This window comes from Helianthus annuus, chromosome 5 (genome assembly GCF_002127325.2).
Source record: "Helianthus annuus cultivar XRQ/B chromosome 5, HanXRQr2.0-SUNRISE, whole genome shotgun sequence".
NCBI lineage: Eukaryota > Viridiplantae > Streptophyta > Magnoliopsida > Asterales > Asteraceae > Helianthus > Helianthus annuus.
The window spans coordinates 140,139,982-140,162,303 of NC_035437.2; the positions used below are offsets into that span (position 1 = coordinate 140,139,982).

The 22,322-nt window shown below is 35.6% G+C and overlaps 1 protein-coding gene and 1 long non-coding RNA gene across 2 annotated transcripts; one reads left to right on the forward strand and one right to left on the reverse strand.

Moving 5' to 3' along the window:
- Positions 1–2,070: 2,070 nt before the first annotated feature.
- LOC110940267 lies at positions 2,071–4,820 on the reverse strand. The gene is made up of 3 exons (XM_022181821.2): positions 4,675–4,820; positions 4,527–4,572; positions 2,071–2,819 (listed from the first exon to the last, which is right to left on the reverse strand). Exon 3 carries the CDS (start codon positions 2,795–2,797, stop codon positions 2,237–2,239), a length of 561 nt encoding a protein of 186 aa, XP_022037513.1. The 5' UTR covers positions 2,798–2,819; positions 4,527–4,572; positions 4,675–4,820; the 3' UTR covers positions 2,071–2,236.
- A 323-nt stretch (positions 4,821–5,143) lies between these two features.
- Positions 5,144–6,037, forward strand: LOC110938688. Its single transcript, XR_002591593.2, has 2 exons — positions 5,144–5,373; positions 5,860–6,037. It is a non-coding gene; the product is annotated as an uncharacterized LOC110938688 (long non-coding RNA).
- Positions 6,038–22,322: the final 16,285 nt, after the last annotated feature.

Below are 22,322 nucleotides of genomic sequence, written 5' to 3' on the forward strand. Positions count from 1 at the left end.
GTGAATGCTCTTAGGATAGTATAATGGAAAACCAATGCTAGTTTGCCTTAATTTTGTGGCGGTACATTGACCGCTCCTTCGATCCCGTCTTCCTGGCTTTGAGACTCGGAAGTAGGGACCGCCTCAAACTTTTTGGGAACCAAATTATCCAAGTAATAATATTTAAATGTATGCTTAATTGTAGTGTCCAAAACCTGAGAGTGTCAACAATCCCAAAGCCCAAATTATGCACATTTAACTTTATTTTAGTATTATGGGGGCGTAGGATAGTGGGGCTAAAGCTCTCGCTTTGTTTCACTCTCTCTTGAGCCGACTGTCCCTGCTTGGAACCACTACTCCACTACTTGACTTCCCGCTAGGCTTTCTCTTATCTGGTTCCAAAAGAAGGTCTCTTAATCTCTTTTGAAATTGAGAAAAATGAAGTGAGGACTTCAAAATCCAGTTCGACCTTTTCGGCCAAGTTACCACAAGACATGGTTTCATGGATAATCGATTTGATAACTTAAACAAACATGAAGAGGAAAGGGATTTAATCCCAAACATATAGTGTAACACATTCCTAGTGTAATGTATAAAGAAGCTTTACGCACAATGTGATGGAACATTTATGACGCCACAAACTGTTAAAACACGCAAGATATCATATTTAACGTTTTCAAATTAGCATACAACACAACCAAATTTGCCACTATTACTTGAACTAGTCTTAGGGAATGATCAAATACTCCATATGCCATGAGAACTACCACCATGGTGGATAGGGATTTAATCATCCCAATTAGGCAATTAACATCATCAAATGACCTTTTTGTTTGGCTAATTATCTGTTCATAACCCCAGTGTGTTTCCTGTTTAGTAACCAGTATGTAAATACATCAACAATTATTTCCAAGGGTTCAAGAAAAAAAGTAGCAATAACCTTAATTTTTGTTGAACTGAGTAAAGATGGTTTGATTAATAACTTTCAAGCATGATTGAAGCTCTAGCAAACATCACACAATCAAAGAACTCTTACCTTAGCTAGAGATAGAGTTACGATCAACGAATGAATTCTTGATATCCTAGACCCCAATTCATGCTTAGAAATGTAGCTTACAATGTTTATAACTTCCTAAACATGTTTAATGCGTGACGAAATAAACCCAACCCCTTACGGATTGGTTTAAAGTTATGGGAATGCATAAACATGTTTTGGAACTGGAGTTGAAGTATTTAAAGTACCATAAATTGTTGGAATAAATATAAAATGAAATGGGTCAGAGATCAACCATCTACTAGATGCAAACATGGGGGGTTGCTTAGTGCATAAGTAAAAATTACAAGATCTGATATTCAGCTTTGTGTCCAGTTGAATATATAATTATATCATCATCATACTCAGTAAATCCAACCAATAGCAATGGTAAGGTAGGGTTTCAGGAGGGCAAGATGTAGACAGACTTACATCTACCCCGTAGAAATAGAAAGGTTGCTTCCAGTGGCACCCCCGGCTCGATAGTAATTTTGTATCAAACTAGGCACATAACACTCAGCAATTAAGACAAAAGCTGATTAGTGCATGATTAACCATCCCCCACTTTTAACGTTATTTTGATGCGCATACCCGGACATATAATATAATTATCAATATATCATATATCTCCATACCAGAGAAAATATTCGGTCCAATAATATCAACTGTTTAAACCAAAGAATTTGATTTTATTTGTATAATCTATTAATGAAAAGATTTTCATTTAATGTGAGTTATCTTATATACTAAAACAAGTATATAAAAAAATGAAAACTAGTTTTTAAAACTATATAGACATTAATGCATAAAGAACACAGAAAAAAAAAACTAAAATATGTCCATGGTTGTATATTTATGACAAAACTGATGAAATTACTAAATTGCCACAAGTTCAGTCATGTCATGTTCGCTAACTTTAAGAAATGGACTGTTTTTTTAACTTTCAAAAGAAGTCATATATTAAATAAGGGATGACTTATTATACAACTAATATAAAAATAAAGAATAAAATATTTACAGAAAAACAAAAAAAAAAAGGAAAAAAGAATTGTAAGCAATTAAAAATAAAGTTTGGAGACTAAAATGGTAATTCAATAAATGTTTGGGCCCAAAGCCCCAACCTACAGAGTACAGACTACCTGAAATGTTTGGGCCTACACTACAGACTACAACAACCTTTGGGCCTAAAATACAGACTACCACAAACTACAAGGGCCCAAACGTTTAGAAACAAAGAACAACAACAGATGATGATACCATAAACACATAGATCAAAATCAAGAACCCAAAATGCATAGCCCAATTCCTCTTGAACTTACCAAAGTAACTCTTTGGTGGTTCCTGATAAGGGATCTCAAACTCATCACCACCAACATCTTTGCCATCAGCATTTGTATCAACCGCGCCCGTGTTCATCTGCCTGAGCCGCTCGGTGGCTAACCCAAGGGTCAACTTGTGGCATCTCCTCTGATATTTGAACCCATTGATGCACCGCAGGGTCTGAGCCACCGACACGTAGAAGATGAGGTGGGAAAAGGTGAGGAGGCCGATGGGCATCCAGCAGTGGCGGCACTTGAGGCTCGAGGAATGGACCAGTGCGGTGAACACAAGGGCTAAGAAGAGGAAGAAGAGTTGGAAGAGCTTCCATAGCTCCTTTTTCTGTTGGTCGATCGCTCGTTTTTTCTCTAGGGTCTTCTCGAAATGGAGCTGTATTATGGTGTTTAGGGATTGCATGGCGGTCTCGCTTTGTGTGGAATAGTTGTGACTGTTTTCATATTCTGCCATTGAAGCATGAAACTGCAAGTACCTGTTGGAAAGTGCAATATATAGTTTAGCATATGGCGTTTTGGTCCCAAAAGTTGAAGCGCGAGACACACGTCTACGTACAACAAAATAAATTTTATCTTACAACCAGAAGCTGTGTATCTATCATATGTTTTGCATATCAACCTAATTATCAATAATAACCTTTCATAATTATCAATAGTGAACTTTTCAGAACTACACAAGGCATGCCTTTTTTGCCCCTGATGCGTTTTCCTCTGGGTGCGCCTTTTTAAACCAAGATCTAGACATGAAATGGAATGATTATACAATACTATTGTTTCATCATCCTAAACCATCATTCGTTCTACGAAACAATGTAAAGCTTGATGATATACGATCAACTTTCGATATAGTCAAACATCTCGAATTCATGATGTAAGGGTCAACCATTAGAACTTCATCATCTATACACACGTTCTTATACTTTTGAAGCTAGACCAAATAGACTATGCTAATTACATAGGGATTAGGGACACAAACTTCATAATTCAATGAAGCTAAAACTCATATTTTCAAGAAGACCTGACCCCTTGAATTGAATTTCAGATTTTTATCTCTTAATTACATATAACATAAAGGTTTATTATTTTCTTTAAAGTTAAATATTTTCATTGGGCTCTTAGCATCTGAAAGTTGTTAAAATATAAAGAAACATCGTTAAGGAACAATACAATTAAGGAGACTATATGCTAGGGAGGTTCAGGAGATCTCGCCCCTGCCAGCAAATAAATTTTCTTTTCTAACAAAAGATTTTTCATTATAAAATAAATTTTCTTTTTGAACAAAAGATTTTTCATTATAAACCTTGGTTTTAAAATGCACGCATAATGCGTGATGCGCCCGATGCGCTGATGAGAGCGCATCGTCATAGCTGATGCGTTGCGTTTACGTGATCCGAGAATATTGCGCACATTTCGCATAATGCACTCATCGCATGATGCGCATTGATGCACACAACATTGTTTCTTATGTTTTTTTTTTTTCCAAATTTTATGAATTGGGTTGAGTTTTTTCAATAATTAATATCTTAGTACGCTTGATTTGAGCCAAAAAGCACAACTCCTATCTTCTTATTACGTCATTTGTTTTACTTTAACTATGTCTTTATATATTTTTATGTATAAATAAATTTTTAACATTCTTTTTATAAAGAGCGCATCACGACGCATCGCGCATCAGATTTTGGGACCAAACGCATCGGAGCGCATCACGCAATTTAAATAACCTTATATCTATAATGTTTATTTCTTCAGAGAAACTTGATTAAAGGGTCAAAGAACAGAGACAAGAAACATGATGGAAGTTGTACTAATTAAAAAAAAAAAAAAAAAAACAGAATTAAAATACCAACCTTAAACTATAACAAAAACAACATTATAAACTAATATTAAACAAATAATTGTTAATCACTTTCACCATCAATTAACTGTGTTGTCTGTAGTTCTGTACACAACTTTTGGGGAAGAAGACAAGAAGGGCAAAAAAGGCAAAACATTTTTTTTAACTTTTGCATTCATGTTCAATTTTTTTAAATCCCCCCTGTTCATAAATCAAAACCGAATCTGTATCATTAACATTTTTCAGATCCAACAGTGAGATTTCGTACACTGAAAATTCAACTTTACGAATTCACAAAACAAAAATATACTGACAGAAATGCAAGAAATATTGAAGAATTTGAGCATACCTAAGTTCAGTTGTAGTTCAAATTCCAACTAACGGCATCCAAATCACTGTGCAAAAAATACAAATGTTTGAAATATTATTGTTTAATAAAATGAAAATAGAAACAATGAGCATGAATTATTGTGTTTTTTGGGTGCTTGAAAGAGTACCAAACTGCAGGAAATGAGAAGCCCCTCCATTTTTAGTGAGAGTCTGTGATTTGATAGTGGTATCATCAACGGGGAAAACCCTAAAACTAATTTTGGGGGTCGTAAAATTATTTAAAGATAATACTATTAACAACTACAAAAGTGGATGATTTGAATTCAAATTTTGAGTAAACTGGAATTTTATCCCTTGGGGTTTAGGTCAATTGGCACTCTAACCCCCTGTAATGAAATAATTGCAATTTGCCCCCACAACGTTGATGTACTGTCACAATTTTACCCCCTGTCGTCAAACAACGTTATTTGACTGTTATAGGTAAGGGTATTTTGGTAATCTTACCCCATATTTATTATTATTATTATTATTATTATTATTATTATTATTATTATTATTATTATTATTATTATTATTATTATTTATAAAATCAAATTATCGTCATCATCTTCAAATAACTCACAGATCCATCATCATCATCTTCAAATTATCATCATCATCTTCAAGTAACGACGGTGGTGGTTCTTATTCCTATGGATCCTCCACCACTAGCCGCCGCTCCTCCCCCACCGCAACCACCCACCCCCTTCTTCCTTCAACCCACAAGAACAGATTTGAACCTCCACCACTAGTCGCTGGAACCCTAGCTCCACCTCCACTAACGACGACGATGAACGGAAGGAGAAGAAAGTGTTGCTGATCATCAGGTGAATTTGACGAATTTCAAATATTAGGGTTCATATTATTAAAATTAGGGTTTTTTTTGTGAATTTGTTGATGAATTGGTTGTTTATAGTTTGAAATTGGGGAAATTGAGGGAAAAAGGGGAATTAAAGTGTTCCTAAATTACAGTAGATCGGGTTGTGAACCTCCATAGAATGCTGTCTTTTTGTTGATTTGATGCTTCTTGTGTGACTAGGGCTTTTAGCATATTCTACAGTTTTTGAAATCTGTTTAGATAAAATAATTTACGTTTTATTGTCTTTTCTATTGTTTCACAACTGAAGTTTTCATTGAAATTGTACTTCAAGAATGATCATGTTAAGTGGTTGAATTGAATCCACTAGTTAAATGTTGTTAGCAATGTGTTTTTTAATCTATAAGTTAACTTGATTTTTGATAATGATTTTGGCATTTGGGTTATGTTGTGATTGTGTTTAGCAAATGAAATTGTGGTTTGATGTTATTTGCAGGTAAGAATCAATGGATGCAGCATAGGAAAAGAACGTGCCCCCACAAGACAAAAAGGATGACCAGAAATCAGTGGATGCAGCATTGATAAAATCTGTTGAGGCTGTTCCTGATTTGAAAAGCTATTTGGGTGCGAGATTTTCACTCAAAGCAGGCATGAAACCTCACGAGCTCGTCTTTTATAACCAACTTTTTAATTATGTTTGTGCTAACTCTAGATTTAGAGGCTGCATTGTGTAGGTTTTTTATGGTGAACACCCCTTCTAAATTTGTTCCGGTTTTTTATGCACTTTTTTTTTGGTTTGCTTGTGGGCCAAGAGTTGCACTGAACCATTGAAAGGTTTTTTCTGCAGGGGGTAAGGTTTGCAAGAACTATTTAACACCGGGGGGTAATATTGCAAAGTACAACAAACCATAGGGGGTAATAAGAAATGACAATTTAGTCATTTTACACCAGGGGGTAATATTACAGAGTAGAACAAACCATAGGGGATAATATGAAAGGGCAACATAGTCATTTCACATTCCAGTTAACAGATCTGTTAACTTATTTGACAGCAGGGGGTAAAATTGCGACAGAACATCAACGACGGGGGGCAAATTGCAATTATTTCGTTAGAGGGGGTCAGAGTGCCAATTGGCCTAAACCCCAGAGGGTAAAATTGCAGTTTACTCTCAAAGTTTCCACTATTAAAGTTACATAGAATCTTGGGGTGCTAAAGAGTTCGTGTTTGCTGGTTAATGGGTTTAACTCGATTTGAACCCGAAAATTTTAGACGATCCCGAACCTGAAAATTGTGTCATATATATACACCCGAACCTGACCTGAACATTTCCAGGCTAACTCGAAACCGACCCGTTCAACCCGAATTCTTTTATAATAAAATCACAAATTTATATAATAAAATCATAAAATCTTGTGTTAATTTTCCTTTTTAAACTATAACTAGTATTAAGCCCCCCCCCTCCCCCCGCGTTGCGTTGGGGGCGTAAAACCGTGACAAATAGCACAAATGCCACAACACCGCTAGTGACCACCAACACTAAAATTGCGACGTCTTAATGCGGAGAAATTAGCCAGAAACAAAAAACATAGAAAATAATAACTAAATCGATTTAGGACTCATGCGTCACAATGAACCTATCATATAGGAAAAATTGACGATCATAAAAACGTTGAACCACACATGCACGTTGCGTAATGTTAACTCGCATAATTTAGAACGAAGCATAAAACAAAACGTAAAAACATTGAACCACACATGAACGTTGCGACGTGTTAAATCGCAAAATTTAGAAGAAAACGTAAAACAAGTTTTTGCGAAATATGAAAAGTATAGGGTACCAAAGTTGAAAATAAAAAAAGCTCTTAGATTAAATTGACAAAGGTAAAAAGCTTTGGGGTTAAAAGTAAAAAAGACAAAATAATTTTAGGTTAAAAGTGTAATTATATCAATTTTTTTTAAAATCACCCTAAGCATAGAGTACAACTACTCTATGCATTAACATGTTGCTAATTTATAATGGATAAATTATAACATCAAATGCACACCCAATTTAATTTATGACACAAAATATATTGAAAAAAATATAATATAATAGAAATGGGTTAAACAGGTCAACCCGTCAACCTGACCAGGTTGACCCGAATCTGACTCGTTTAGCTAAACGTGTTTATAGGTTCAACCTCAAAATGACCCGAACCCGTTTAGAATAAACTCACACCCGCAATTTTCGTGTTAGGTTCGTGTGGTTCAGAAATTCACACCCTTAATATACACTTTAGAGTTAATTAAATTTTGCCCTCTAGTGGTTTGACTCAGATTACATAATAATACCCTCCTTTTTAGATCCTTTTTTATGCCTTCCCATGCTCGCAAATCATCACACTTTGTCCTCCTCGTCAGTGAAACGTTTGTTTGATCGTCCAACTAAGACACTGTTTGATCTTTACATGAATAAAAAAAATTATACAAAGAAACCATTTGTCATCAATTTATTTTTTTTTATATAAAGACACCAATATTTATTTATATAAAGAAACCAATTTTTATATAACTACATCCCCGCCACAAACACCATACACCACAACCAACCACTTTCTACAACAACCGCCATCGCGTACCGCTCACCACCACTGCCGCCCACACGACCATCACCACCATTACCACTGTCACGGCCCTCGACCCGGTTTTACCCGTTCAGGAGCCGCGGGACAGGAATCCCGTGGTATTTAATTTAAGCGACAGCGGAAGTCTTTTTAAAACAGGATCTTTCAATAATTTAAACTGCTCGTTTCATAACTTAGGGATAAATTCCCGAAATTTACAATAATGTGATTTCTCAGGGAAATCTTTATTTTCAAAACATGTTCATTTATTTATTTACATTGAGCCACTTTTCTAAGCTGGGAGTGCTCCACGGCACTTTTCTTTGCTCATACCAGATCACCTGAAACATGTTTGAAAAAGGTTTTGTCAGCGGGGAAATACTGAGTGAATCATTCATTTTACTGGAAACGACACATTTGTTATAATCTACAGTATTAAGGGGAATTACAATGTTTCTGATATCAAACCAACTACCCACAGTATTTGTCACTCGACTACCCATTGGCTATCTCGTTGTCCAAATGGTGTCTGTGACTGTGGTCAGATCACCCCTTGGCTAACTCGTTGTCCAAGTGTGACGGGAAATAAGTAATGTATACAAAACCCCACATACCGGCTGTAACTTGGTGATTACATAGACTTAATCACTGTAATTATAACCTTGAAAATAATTTGGAGTTTTGTAAAACAGTTGATAAAAAGAGAATGACTCACATTGCAGATTTATGAGCAGAGTATAAGCTTTACTGATTAGCCTTCTAACCTAATTTAAATAACAATGCACACACAAACGGGATTAGTAACTAATTCAGCAGTTACGTCAATTCACGAGATTAAACCCTCACAACTATTATCAAGTGCGATACTTAACAATCCAATGGATTCACAACGAATGACAGAGCATAGTCCGAATTCGAACAGCACTCAAACATTCAAGTTGAAATCACAATGATAACAAAGTACAAGCTCAATTTGAGCAGCACTCGGACAATCGTTGGATAGTTATAATCGATCGGACGTTGAATCGTAATAGCGATCGAGTTATTACCCTGATTGCGGCAGCACCTCGTGATTCGTGTGTGTGTGTTGTGAACTGTAATTGCTCTAACTCGTCGTACAGACAGAATTTGTGCGACGTTTTAACACCAGAAGCTAAGTGCCAATGTCGGCTATTTATAGGAATTTTTGAGGCTCGCTTACGGACCGTATGCCCTGACCCTTACGGTCCGTAAGCTAAGCAGTCTAATTCATAGGCTGCCTAGGTGACTCAAGAAATTAACCAATCAGAACTGTGCAACGTTTTAATTTAGATAATTATCAACTAGGGTTTGCCCCCCTCGAGTTTTAGGGGCCCTGATCCTAATTCCGATTGTTCTGAAAATTTTAGGGCTAGTGCAGAATTAATTGGGTGTCTCAATTAGGGTTTTCTTATTGACTAATTATCGTCCTAATTATTGATTTTAGTGGTAGTTGTTACATCCTCCCCACCTTAAGAAAAATCTCGTCCTCGAGATTTACTGAAATAGATGAGGGTACTTTCGCTTCATCTCTGATTCCAGTTCCCAAGTGTACTCTGGTCCTCTCTTGGATTCCCATTTGACTTTCACTAGCACTAGTCGTTTGTGTTTGAGAAACTTGATCTTCCGGTCTTCTATTTGTAGGGGTTTCTCTACGAATTTCAGCTTTTCATTTACCTCTATATCTTGAAGAGGTACTACCAGGGATTCGTCTGATAGACATTTCTAGAGATTGGATACATGAAACACATCATGTACTCCAGCTAACTCTTCTGGTAGTTGTAACCGATAAGCTACTGGTCCGATTCGTTGGATCATGGAAAATGGTCCAACATATCTTGGACTCAGTTTTCCTTTCTTACCAAATCGTACTACTCCTTTCCAAGGAGATACTTTTAATAGTACTTTCCCCGACTTGGAATTCTAACGGCTTGCGACGATTGTCTGCATAGCTCTTCTGACGATCTCTAGCTGTCTTCAATCTTTCCTTGATTTGTGTTATTTTGTCAGTGGTTTCTTGTACAATCTCTGGTCCTGATAATTGACTTTCTCCTATTTCTGCCCAACAAACGGGAGTTTTGCATTTGCGCCCATACAGTGCTTCGAATGGAGCAGCTTCGATGCTCGAATGATAACTATTGTTATAGGAGAATTCAATTAATGGTAAATGGCTATCCTAATTACCACCAAAGTCAATTACACATGCTCGAAGCATGTCTTCCAGGGTTTGTATTGTCCTTTCACTTTGTCCGTCCGTTTGAGGATGATATGCAGTACTTAAATTAAGTCGAGTTCCCATTGCCTCTTGGAAACTTGTCCAGAAACGGGAAGTGTAATGACTATCTCTATCCGATACAATGGAGAGTGGGACTCCATGTAAGGATACTACTTCATCTACATACAACTTGGCTAACCTTTCCATGCTAAAGGTTTCCTTCATTGGTAGAAAATGAGCTGATTTGGTTAATCGATCCACAATTACCCAAATAGCATCATTACCTTTTCTGGTTTTGGGTAACTTAGTAACGAAGTCCATTGTTATGAGTTCTCATTTTCAAACAGGCATTTCTAACTGTTGTAGTAGTCCTGAAGGTTTCTGATGTTCTGCCTTAACTTGTGAACAAGTAAGACACTTGGTTACATATTCTGCTATGTCCTTTTTCATTCCTATCCACCAGAAATTATTTCTTAAATCTTGGTACATCTTATTGTTTCCTGGATGTACAGTATACCTAGATTTATGTGCTTCTTCTAAAATTTTATTTCTTAATTCTCCTTGTTTAGGTACCCAAATTCGTTTCTTGTGGAATTTCCAAATTCCATCCTTTCCTTGTTCTAGTTCCTTTAGGTAACCTTTCATTCCTTCGGCATCGTCCTTGATTGCCGTTTCCTGAATTTTCTTCAATTGTTCCATTAAATCTAATTGTAGATTTAATCTAAGAGCACGGACTCGTTTTTGTTTTTCATGATACTTACGACTTAAGGCGTCTGCGACTACGTTCGCTTTTCCTTCGTGATATTGAATATCACAGTCGTAATCACTTAGGATTTCCATCCACCTTCTTTGTCTCATATTTAACTCTTTTTGCCCAAATATGTACCTTAAACTCTTATGATCCGTATAGATAGTAAACTTACTTGCATACAGATAATGTCTCCAAATTTTAAGGGCAAAAATTATGGCTCCTAATTCTAGGTCATGAGTCGTGTAATTTTCTTCGTGCTTTTTCAATTGCCTAGAGGCATACGCAATTACCTTTTTGCGTTGCATCAACACACATCCGTATCCTAATTTTGAAGCATCACAGTAGACTTCAAAGTCTTCTGTTCCTTCGGGTAAAGCTAAAATTGGAGCATTCGTTAATTTGTGCTTTAGAATCCTAAATGCTTCTTCTTGTCTGGATCCCCATTCAAACCTAACGGCTCTACAGGTTAACTTAGTTAAAGGTACAACTATCTTAGAGAAATCCTTAATAAATCGTCTATAGTATCCCGCTAAGCCTAGAAAACTTCTAACTTCCATAGCCGATCGTGGAGCTTTCCAATTTGTGATTGCTTCTATTTTAGCAGGATCTACGTGAATTCCTTCGTGATTCACCATATGACCTAAAAATTGCACTTCTTGTAGCCAGAATTCACACTTCGAGAATTTGGCATAAAGCTTTTCCTTTCTTAACAAGGTTAAGAGTGCATGCAGGTGCTCACAATGTTCTTCCTGACTTTTGGAATAAATAAGTATATCGTCAATGAAAACGATCACAAATTTATCCAAGTAGGGTTTACAGATCCTATTCATCATGTCCATAAATGCAGCTGGAGTATTTGTTAATCCGAAGGGCATGACTGTAAACTCATAATGACCATACCTAGTTCTGAAAGCAGTTTTAGGTATGTCCTCCTCTTGTACTTTCAGCAGGTGATATCCGGATCTTAAGTCTATCTTAGAGAAATACCTAGCTCCTTGCAATTGATCAAAAAGATCATTAATCCTAGGTAGTGGGTATCGATTCTTAATTGTAACTTTATTCAATTCCCTATAATCGATACACATTCTCATTGATCCATCTTTCTTTTTCACAAACAACACTGGTGCACCCCAAGGGGATGAACTAGGTTGTATAAATCCTTTGCTTAGTAATTCATCTAACTGCTTTTTCAATTCTAACATTTCAGTAGGTGCTAATCGATAAGGTGCCTTAGCTATTGGTGTAGTACCTGGAATTAGATGAATTCTAAACTCTACTTCCCTCTCCGGTGGTAACCCAGGTAATTCTTCTGGAAAAACATCTGGGTATTCTGAAACTATAGGAATGTCCTGGAGTTCCTTATTTTTAGTGTTAATGATTACAGAAATCATATACACCATTTCTTGTTTCCTTGAATAACTAGCCAATTTCATTACTGAAATGAATTTCAGTGGCTTCCGAGATCTATCTCCTGAAATTAATATTACTTCTCCTATGGGGGTACGGATTTCTACGGAATTCTTATCACAAAGGATTCGAGCATGGTTGGCTATTAACCAGTCCATTCCTAACACTACATCGAATCCGGCTAAATTCATAGGTAACAAGGTTGCAGAAAACTTATGGCCTAACAGTTCTATCTCTCCTTCTTGCAGAACCTTGTCTATGTTAACAGAATTCCCTTCTGCCGTTTCGACTGTATAAATCTGCCTAAGGTGAGTTAGAGGTAAGTTAAGAGCTTGGCAGAATGAAGTATTAACAAAACTTTGGTTTGCCCCAGAGTCAAATAATACTTTTGCATAGACGTTATGCACTAAGAACGTACCCGCTATCACGTCTGGAATGAGTTCGGCTTCTTGAGTGGTCAGTTGGAATGCACGCGCATTTTTCTTTGTTATTCCATCGGCCGTTTTAGTTTTATTGTCTGCTGGTTGGGCTAACTTAGGACATTCAGGTTTGATATGCCCTGTTTCTCCACAGTTATAACAGATTCTTGTTTTCCTTCTCCAGTCTTCTTCCCGATGTCCTTTCGCCTTGCAGAAGTTGCAAAATATATTGCACTGTCCATAGTGTTTCTTTTTGCAATTTCTGCAGAAAGGAGGTGACGATGATTGCCCTGTTCCTCTTTTCTTAGTATTACCCATACGAAATCCTTGGGTAATCTTCTGGGCCAATTCCTTCTTGCGATCTTCTTCTCTGGTGCGGACTAGTTCATCGGTTAAGGTATTAGCTAATTCCACAGCATCGTCAATTGTGCGTGGTCTCGCAGCTTTAACGATGTTACGGATTTCTCCAATCAATCCCCAAATATAACGGGAAATGAGTACCGGTTCTGCCGAAGCCAGGGAAGGTACCACTCTCGCATATTCGAAGAATGTCGAAGTATATCCTCGATAGTCTACACCTATCATACGATAGCTCAGGAACTTGTTTGCCATTTGTTCCTTCTCGTATTCGGGACAGAATTTTCTTTCGACAAGACTCTTAAATTCTTCCCAATTCATCGCATAGGCCACCCTTCTTCCTTTTGCTTGTAGCACCGTGTTCCACCATTCTAGCGCCCCTTCTTTGAACAAGTTTGACGCATACATCACTTGATCTTCCTCAACACATTTACTTATTGCAATTACTGCTTCGGTTTTCTCTAACCAACGCAGTGTTGCAGTTGCCCCTTCGTTACCTACAAATTCTGCAGGTTTACAGGCAAGAAATTCTTTGTAAGTGCAACCAGGTGTTGCAGCTTTCATTCTTTTTGGAAGTGGGGCCTGTTGCGGATCATGATCGTCATGATTGTCGCCTCCACTTATGCTGTTACTGCCATTATCTTCCGGAGTACGTTTACTAGGAATTAATTGTTATGGTTCGGCAGGTTTTTGAACAGCAGCCACAATTTCTGGAATAGCATTGGCTATCCCTTGAGCAATAAAGTGCTCAATATCTTGTCTAGTTATATATTGATCTTCCTGATTTTGCTCAGACTGATTTACTTCATTAATTGGTTCACTATTAGCGTTTTCCATCTGCTAATTAGTATTAACAGAAATTATTAGTGTCTAATTATTGATAACAAAATCACAGATAAACACATAGATCAGTATAACATGCAAGCATAGCCAAAATTGTCGATACCTCGACTTCTGTTTTGTTTTATATATTATACCTGCTTCAATACACACTTTTTATCTTATAGTGTTTTATTGCCCATTTTACAGAGTCAGTTTTTTTTACTATATTAGTTATAATACAAACAAACTTCTCCAAACCCCTCCTCTCTTTTGGTTCACTGGCAGTTTCAGTAATGACGCTCCCTTTCGTCGTACTTCCAAGAGATCTGCTCCCCCATTTCCCGGATCCTATTCCCGGTGCCTATCAGTTCTTCACCAAACTGACGTAGTTAAGCTAAATTTTCATAGCTCATTGGCGGATTAGGGATAGGTTCTGGATCAAATTGTGGGAGAAAACTATAGGGACTATTGACTATATTTTGGAATTGCCAGTCATTGGTCCACCATTCCTCCATTTGGCCTAATGGTCGGGTGTGAACTAGTGGGTCTGGAATAGTTGGTCCTAGGTTTATTGGGAGTTGGGCTGCAGCAGGATAAGAGAAGAGATTATCGTTGATAGGCTCTAGTACATCACAATTATCTAGTAGGCGGTCTATTTCGTCCTGGAATGTGATATCTTCAGGCTGTTTAGAGCTTTCTCCGATCTCTATTCCCTTTTTCTTTAGGTCTGTCCCTATTTCTGCTGGTTTGGAACTTTCTCCGGTTTCTATTTCTTTTCCCTTGCTCACACTCACAGGATTTTCTATTTTAGGGAGTCTCCTAGGTTTCCTTCTGCGCACTTTTCGCCACCCTACATATCTTCTCCTCTTTTTAGGTTTTGCTTTTTCCAGCGGTGGAGCTTGGAATTCCAGAGGTTCCTCTATGTCAGCAATGTAACCAGTGAAGTTGTGGGAGACTTCAATTGGCACAGGATAGAGGTTGAGGTTCTGAAACGCCTCGGATAGCTCACTCATGCTGTGTAGCATATATGCAAAATGCACAAAATGTTAAGTTAAAACTTTGAAACAAAGCTTAACAAATAAGCATTTTTATTGCACATTTAATTTGTACAACATAACAGGAAGCAGAACACACTCAGATCTATTTATTTATTTACTGGGAAGTACTTATGTCTAGATTTAGAGTTTAAAGATTTGCATTTTCTGCTACAGTAGCGAGCATATACAGATTTGCCCTTTTTTCTTCTAAGTTATTTTCCCCTGGTGGATTATTACTAATTTCCTGAATTTCCGGGTTAAACCTCACTCTCTTGGTTTGGGGTTTCTTTTTCTCTTGACCCTTCCTAATAATCAAATTCCTTTTCTCCGGTGTAAGTGGGTTTTCATAATTTGCTTTACGGACAAAGATTCCTTCCTCTAACTTGACGGGAGATTTGGAGGAAGAGGTTCCTTGTTCTTTAGGTGTACTATCTAATTTGCGGTAGATAGCAGAAATCTTTTGTTTACCCATGCTGTAATTTTAACAATTAGTCAGTTAATGCACACATATTCACAGAATGGTAATTAGAATTTTCCTAAGTACTTAAATTAAAATAGTGAGCTTAACCAGTAAGATTAAAACAGTGGCTCTGATACCACCTTTTCCCTGTCACGGCCCCCGACCCGGTTTTACCCGTTTCAGGAGCCACGGGACAGGAATCCCGTGATATTTAATTTAAGCGACAACGGAAGTCTTTTTAAAACAGGATCTTTCAATAATTTAAACTGCTCGTTTCATAACTTAGGGATAAATTCCCGAAATTTACAATAATGTGATTTCTCAGGGAAATCTTTATTTTCAAAACATGTTCATTTATTTATTTATTTACATTGAGCCACTTTTCTAAGCTGGGAGTGCTCCACGACACTTTTCTTTGCTCATACCAGATCACCTGAAACATGTTTGAAAAAGGTTTTGTCAGCGGGGAACTACTGAGTGAATCATTCATTTTACTGAAAACGACACATTTGTTATAATCTACAGTATTAAGGGGAATTACAATGTTTCTGATATCAAACCAACTACCCACAGTATTTGTCACTCGACTACCCATTGGCTATCTCGTTGTCCAAATGGTGTCTGTGACTGTGGTCAGATCACTCCTTGGCTAACTCGTTGTCCAAGTGTGACAGGAAATAAGTAATGTATACAAAACCCCACATACAGGCTGTAACTTGGTGATTACATAGACTTAATCACTGTAATTATAACCTTGAAAATAATTTGGAGTTTTGTAAAACAGTTGATAAAAAGAGAATGACTCACATTGCAGATTTACGAGCAGAGTATAAGCTTTACTGATTAGCCTTCTAACCTAATTTAAATAACAATGCACACACAAACGGGATTAGTAACTAATTCAGCAGTTACGTCAATTCACGAGATTAAACCCTCACAACTATTATCAAGTGCGATACTTGACAATCAAATGGATTCACAATGAATGACATAGCATAGTCCGAATTCGAACAGCACTCAAACATTCAAGTTGAAATCACAATGAATAACAAAGTACAAGATCAATTTGAGCAGCACTCGGACAATCGTTGGATAGTTATAATCGATCGGACGTTGAATCGTAATAGCGATCGAGTTATTACCCTGATTGCGGCAGCACCTCGTGATTCGTGTGTGTGTGTTGTGAACTGTAATTGCTCTAACTCGTCGTACAGACAGAATTTGTGCGACGTTTTAACACCAGAAGCTAAGTGCCAATGTCGGCTATTTATAGGAATTTTTGAGGCTCGCTTACGGACCGTATGCCCTGACCCTTATGGTCCGTAAGCTAAGCAGTCTAATTCATAGGCTGCCTAGGCTCGGTTATAGCTTAGGTGACTCAAGAAATTAACCAATCAGAACTGTGCAACGTTTTAATTTAGATAATTATCAACTAGGGTTTGCCCCCCTCGAGTTTTAGGGGCCCTGATCCTAATTCCGATTGTTCTGAAATTTTAGGGCTAGTGCAGAATTAATTGGATGTCTCAATTAGGGTTTTCTTATTGACTAATTATCGTCCGAATTATTGATTTTAGTGGTAGTTGTTACAACCACCATAGACGAGCGCCTATCACTATCACCATCGCCGTCATCACCTTGCCACTACATAACTCCCCTCACCTTGCCACTACATAACTCCCCTCGCAACCACCAGTTGTCGCCGCACATCACCATCGTCGTGTCCCTCCAATCAACGCACCCATCGCCATCATCACTATAGTGGCGTATACAAAAAAATTTTGTAGGGTGGAAAGAATACGAGTAGATTAAAAATAATAAAATAGAATAAAAGCATAACTTTCTCGTTATAACACATCGATGAATTTGTGAATCAACATTACCCTTCCTTCAATCTGGAAAGAATTTTCTGTACATAACTATCACTGTAGCTTCTTTATATGTTTACCAAAAATAAAGAAGTTAAGTATGTTAAAATAATATCAAAAAATCGAATAACAAAATAATATAATGATAAGCTTTTATAAATCTGAACACTCAAATAAACTTCTTCATTAAAAATAAAGAAAGCAATAACTTACTGTGATAATTATGGTTGTAATCGAATGTTCAGCGAACTGTTCATAAACTGTACGACGGGGAGTTCGTTTATGTTCGTTCGTTTAATAAACAAATGAACATGAACAAGAAATTTCGTTCGATTAGTTAAATGAACGAACATCAACAGAGGTCTCGTTCGTTCAATTGTGTTCATGAACGTTCAGTATGGTGTTCGTGAACATTCTTTCATTTGCGTTCGTTTATGTTCGTTTATTTGTCTTTTAATTAAAGATTTTTGTGGTTTCAGATATTTTATCTATACGTTTTATATTATTAAACTTTTATTTATTTTGTTACCTAAATACAAGAGTCACTATATATAGGGGATATAACATTAGGATTCGGTTCAAAGAGGAACCAATAGCAGTCGTAAGAACAATGAGAACTCTTATCACCCAATAATATTTTAACACGTCACATATATTCGAATTAAATTAAAAGGGCAATGTATTCTTTTACTTTTGATGTCACATCATTTCTCTCTCTTTTCTTTTTAAAATTTACATCCATTTTCTTTCATTCTCTCTCTCCTTTCCCTTTCTTTTGGGATTTTTATATATTTCCACATACTAAGCCTCCTTATTACGTATTTTCCCAAACCAAAAAATCAATTACATATTTCCCCTCCCTAAATCATATATATTACACTAGTCTAAGTTCCCGTGTGTTACACGGGTGGTTTCACAATAAAATATACCATTTAACAGTGTTGACATAAACTTTTAAATGTTATATGTTTAAAATGATAAATTGTAAATAATATTTGGAAATGAAACAAATATTGCATTTCTATCATGCTTCTCTCGCTTGGGAAAGAGCTGTTTGTTCTTTGTTATACCACCTGTTGAAAGATTACCCACGCATTACGACGGGCATTCGATCAATGTTGATGTTATTTGTTATAATAAGAAAATTTCAAGACCATCAAACCTTTGGCCCATTTCCTTTTTAGCCAAACTTTATATCTACACATCTAACCAGTTACGTTGTTAGAGATAAAACACTACTTAAATCGACCATTTCCCAAGTAAATTAGCCGAAACTGGGACCAATATGATGACCATCAACATGTCCATAAGAAACCTATCTATAACAAATTGTAATCATGAGTGCTAAGAATGAACATCCCATTTTGAATTCTTAATTAGTTGAAGGCAATTACTAGTACTTAGATTGACAACAAAAACAAAATAAAAATGAAGTATAAAGGCATAAATAGTCAGTGAGGAATCAAGCTTGAATTCATAAAAGAATTACATGTATCCCCTTCTTGCAATTACTAACAATAAAGTCCTCACACTTTGTTATTAACATAAAAGTTCTATTTTGGGAGATAAAATTCCTGTATGTATCAAAATATAAACGAAAAAAGTCCTTTTTTCATGATTAAGTCCCTAAACTTGAATAAAAAAAAAGACTTCTTCACATATTGGTTAGATTGCATTTAATCTGTACAAAATGAAATTAAAGATTACATTTAATCTGTAAAAAAAAGAGCAGCTTGCATCATGACTTTTATTATAACGGGTCAAATGATTTAAAAAAAAGTTCATCTGACCAGCTTGTATCATGCCTTTTAATGCAAAGATATATTATAAGAGGTCAACTGGCATGAATGGGTCACCAACCTGACTCAGCCCATCTTGATCTTTTACCTAGCCCACCGAAAATGATATTAAATGATCTAAGAAATCAACTTACCTCCATGAAAAACGATGAATATGAGAGCCCGTTAACTCCCCCCAAACAACCATCAATATGTATAGCTCCATAAACTACCTACAAAAAGCGTAATACTAACTGATGTTAGCATCCTTAATTGACCAAAAGCAGGAACATTGACACATAGCAAAAGACCACTTTAAAACAAAAAGATAAAACAATTAATCCATAAAGATAATAAAGTAAACCTCTAAATGACGAAATTCATGTTCAAGTCTCTTTCATTCAACCGAAATTCTATGTTCCCTAAAATTCCAAAGAACGCTGATCATGCCATTAAGAAATCTCACAACGAAAATGGAAGGAAACAAACAGTGTAAAAAAACAAACTAAAAATTATTAAACAAATTACTTTACGTTTCTAGGTAAATACAAAGTTCTAAATGTTAAAAAGAGGTTTGTCATACTCATACCATGTGGTTTTTGTAACACGAGTAAAACCATGTGTATGTAATCACAGGTCTTGTGAAGAAAGTAACGATGCCGTTGTTTGTATCTGTAATAATTGAATCGCATTTAACAATGTAAAATTCTCATATTACATACATTATCGAGTTACATACTAAAAACTATAAAAAAAGAAAAAACTAACAGTGATAAGCCATTTTGAACAACAAGAATAAGCCTAACACATCCATCCATATTGAACAATCAATTCAATAATGTCAAGTGTATACCTATAAATTATCACAAGCTAAACTCAATGCATATTTCAATTTTGATATGTAATTCACGAATAAAAAATAGTATAACTATGACATAGAAAGCATAGGAAGAATATTAACATACCTGAATAGTCAACACAAATGATATCTTAGATAATAAATTTAAAAATATACCTTTTAATAATCCAATAACAGAAATAGATAATCAATACCATGAACATTGAAATCTGATTCGCTTAACAATTTAGATAATTACTATAATCTGTAATCAAACAACAAAAATAAATAAATAAATAAATTAAACAATACCTTGATGAGGGAGATAAGAATCCTTGTTCTTCCTAATGCTATTTAAAATTTCAACTTCATCCCCGTAAGACATGCTCCAGATAAGCTAACATAAAATGATAAAAACACTACAAAGTTTATCTTTTCCATGTCTAGTTTACTCTGAATCGATTCATCATATCCTTTAACTTTAAATTAAGTAATTTCACAATGAGGGCTGAAATAAGACCTTTAAACACGGTGCCGATGGTGGACCAAAAGTAGTGTTGCCTTTAGTTGCAATTTGTCCAATACAACACTAAGGTTACAATGCCTTGCATATCATATCATTGTACAGTGCTAAATCTTACTAAAAGTACAATGGCAATTACTTGTACTTAGATTGACAACAAAAGCAAAATAAAAATGAAGTATAAAGGCATAAATAGTCAGTGAAGAATCAAGCTTGAATTCATAAAAGAATTACATGTATCCCCTTCTTGCAATTACTAAAAATAAAGTCCTCACACTTTGTTATTTACATAAAAGTTCTATTTTGGGAGATAAAATTCCTGTATGTATAAAAATATAAACGAAAAAAGTCCTTTTTTCATGATTAAGTCCCTAAACTTGAATAAAAAAAAAAGACTTGTTCACATATTGGTCAGATTGCATTTAATCTGTACAAGATGAAATTAAAGATTACATTTAATCTGTAAAAAAAAGATCAGCTTGCATCATGACTTTTATTATAACGGGTCAAATGATTTAAAAAAAAAAGTTCATCCGACCAGCTTGTATCACGCCTTTTAATGCAAAGATATATTATAAGAGGTCAACTGGCATGAATGGGTCACCAACCTGACTCAGCCCATCTTGATCTTTTACCTAGCCCACCGAAAATGATATTAAATGATCTAAGAAATCAACTTACCTCCATGAAAAACGATGAATATGAGAGCCCGTTAACTCCCCCCAAACAACCATCAATATGTATAGCTCCATAAAACTACCTACAAAAAGCGTAATACTAACTGATGTTAGCATCCTTAATTGACCAAAAGCAAGAACATTGACACATAGCAAAAGACCACTTTAAAACAAAAAGATAAAACGATTAATCCATAAAGATAATAAAGTAAACCTCTAAATGACGAAATTCATGTTCAAGTCTCTTTCATTCAACCGAAATTCTATGTTCCCTAAAATTCCAAAGAACGCTGATCATGCCATTAAGAAATCTCACAACGAAAATGGAAGGAAACAAATAGTGTAAAAGACAAACTAAAAATTATTAAACAAATTACTTTACGTTTCTAGGTAATTACAAAGTTCTAAATGTTAAAAAAAGGTTTGTCATACTCATACCATGTGGTTTTTGTCACACGAGTAAAACCATGTGTATGTAATCACAGGTCTTGTGAAGAAAGTAACGATGATGTTGTTTGTATCTGTAATAATTGAATCGCAATTAACAATGTAAAATTCTCATATTACTTACATTATCGAGTTACATACTGAAAACTATAAAAAAGAAGAAAAAACTAACAGTGATAAGCCATTTTGAACAACAGGAATAAGCCTAACACATCCATCCATAATGAACAATCAATTCAATAATGTCAAGTGTATACCTATAAATTATCACAAGCTAAACTCAATGCATACTTCAATTTTGATATGTAATTCACGAATAAAAAATAGTATAACTATGACATAGAAAGCGTAGGAAGAATATTAACATACTTGAATAGTCAACACAAATGATATCTTAGATAATAAATTTAAAAAAAATATACCTTTTAATAATCTAATAAAAGAAATATATAATCAATACCATGAACATTGAAATCTGATTCGCTTAACAATTTAGATAATTACTATAATCAGTAATCAAACAGCAAAAATAAATAAGTAAATAAATTAAACAATACCTTGATGAGGGAAATAAGAATCCTTGTTCTTCCTAATGCTATTTAACTTGAAGTTTAGAGGTGGAAAATGGGTAGATCGAGTGACGGGTTAAAACAGGGTTTTTTTTTAATTATTTAGGAGCAGACTAACCTGAGCAAGTTCTAACATGGTAAACTCTGCTGCCATCAGTCAAGAAGGCCAAAA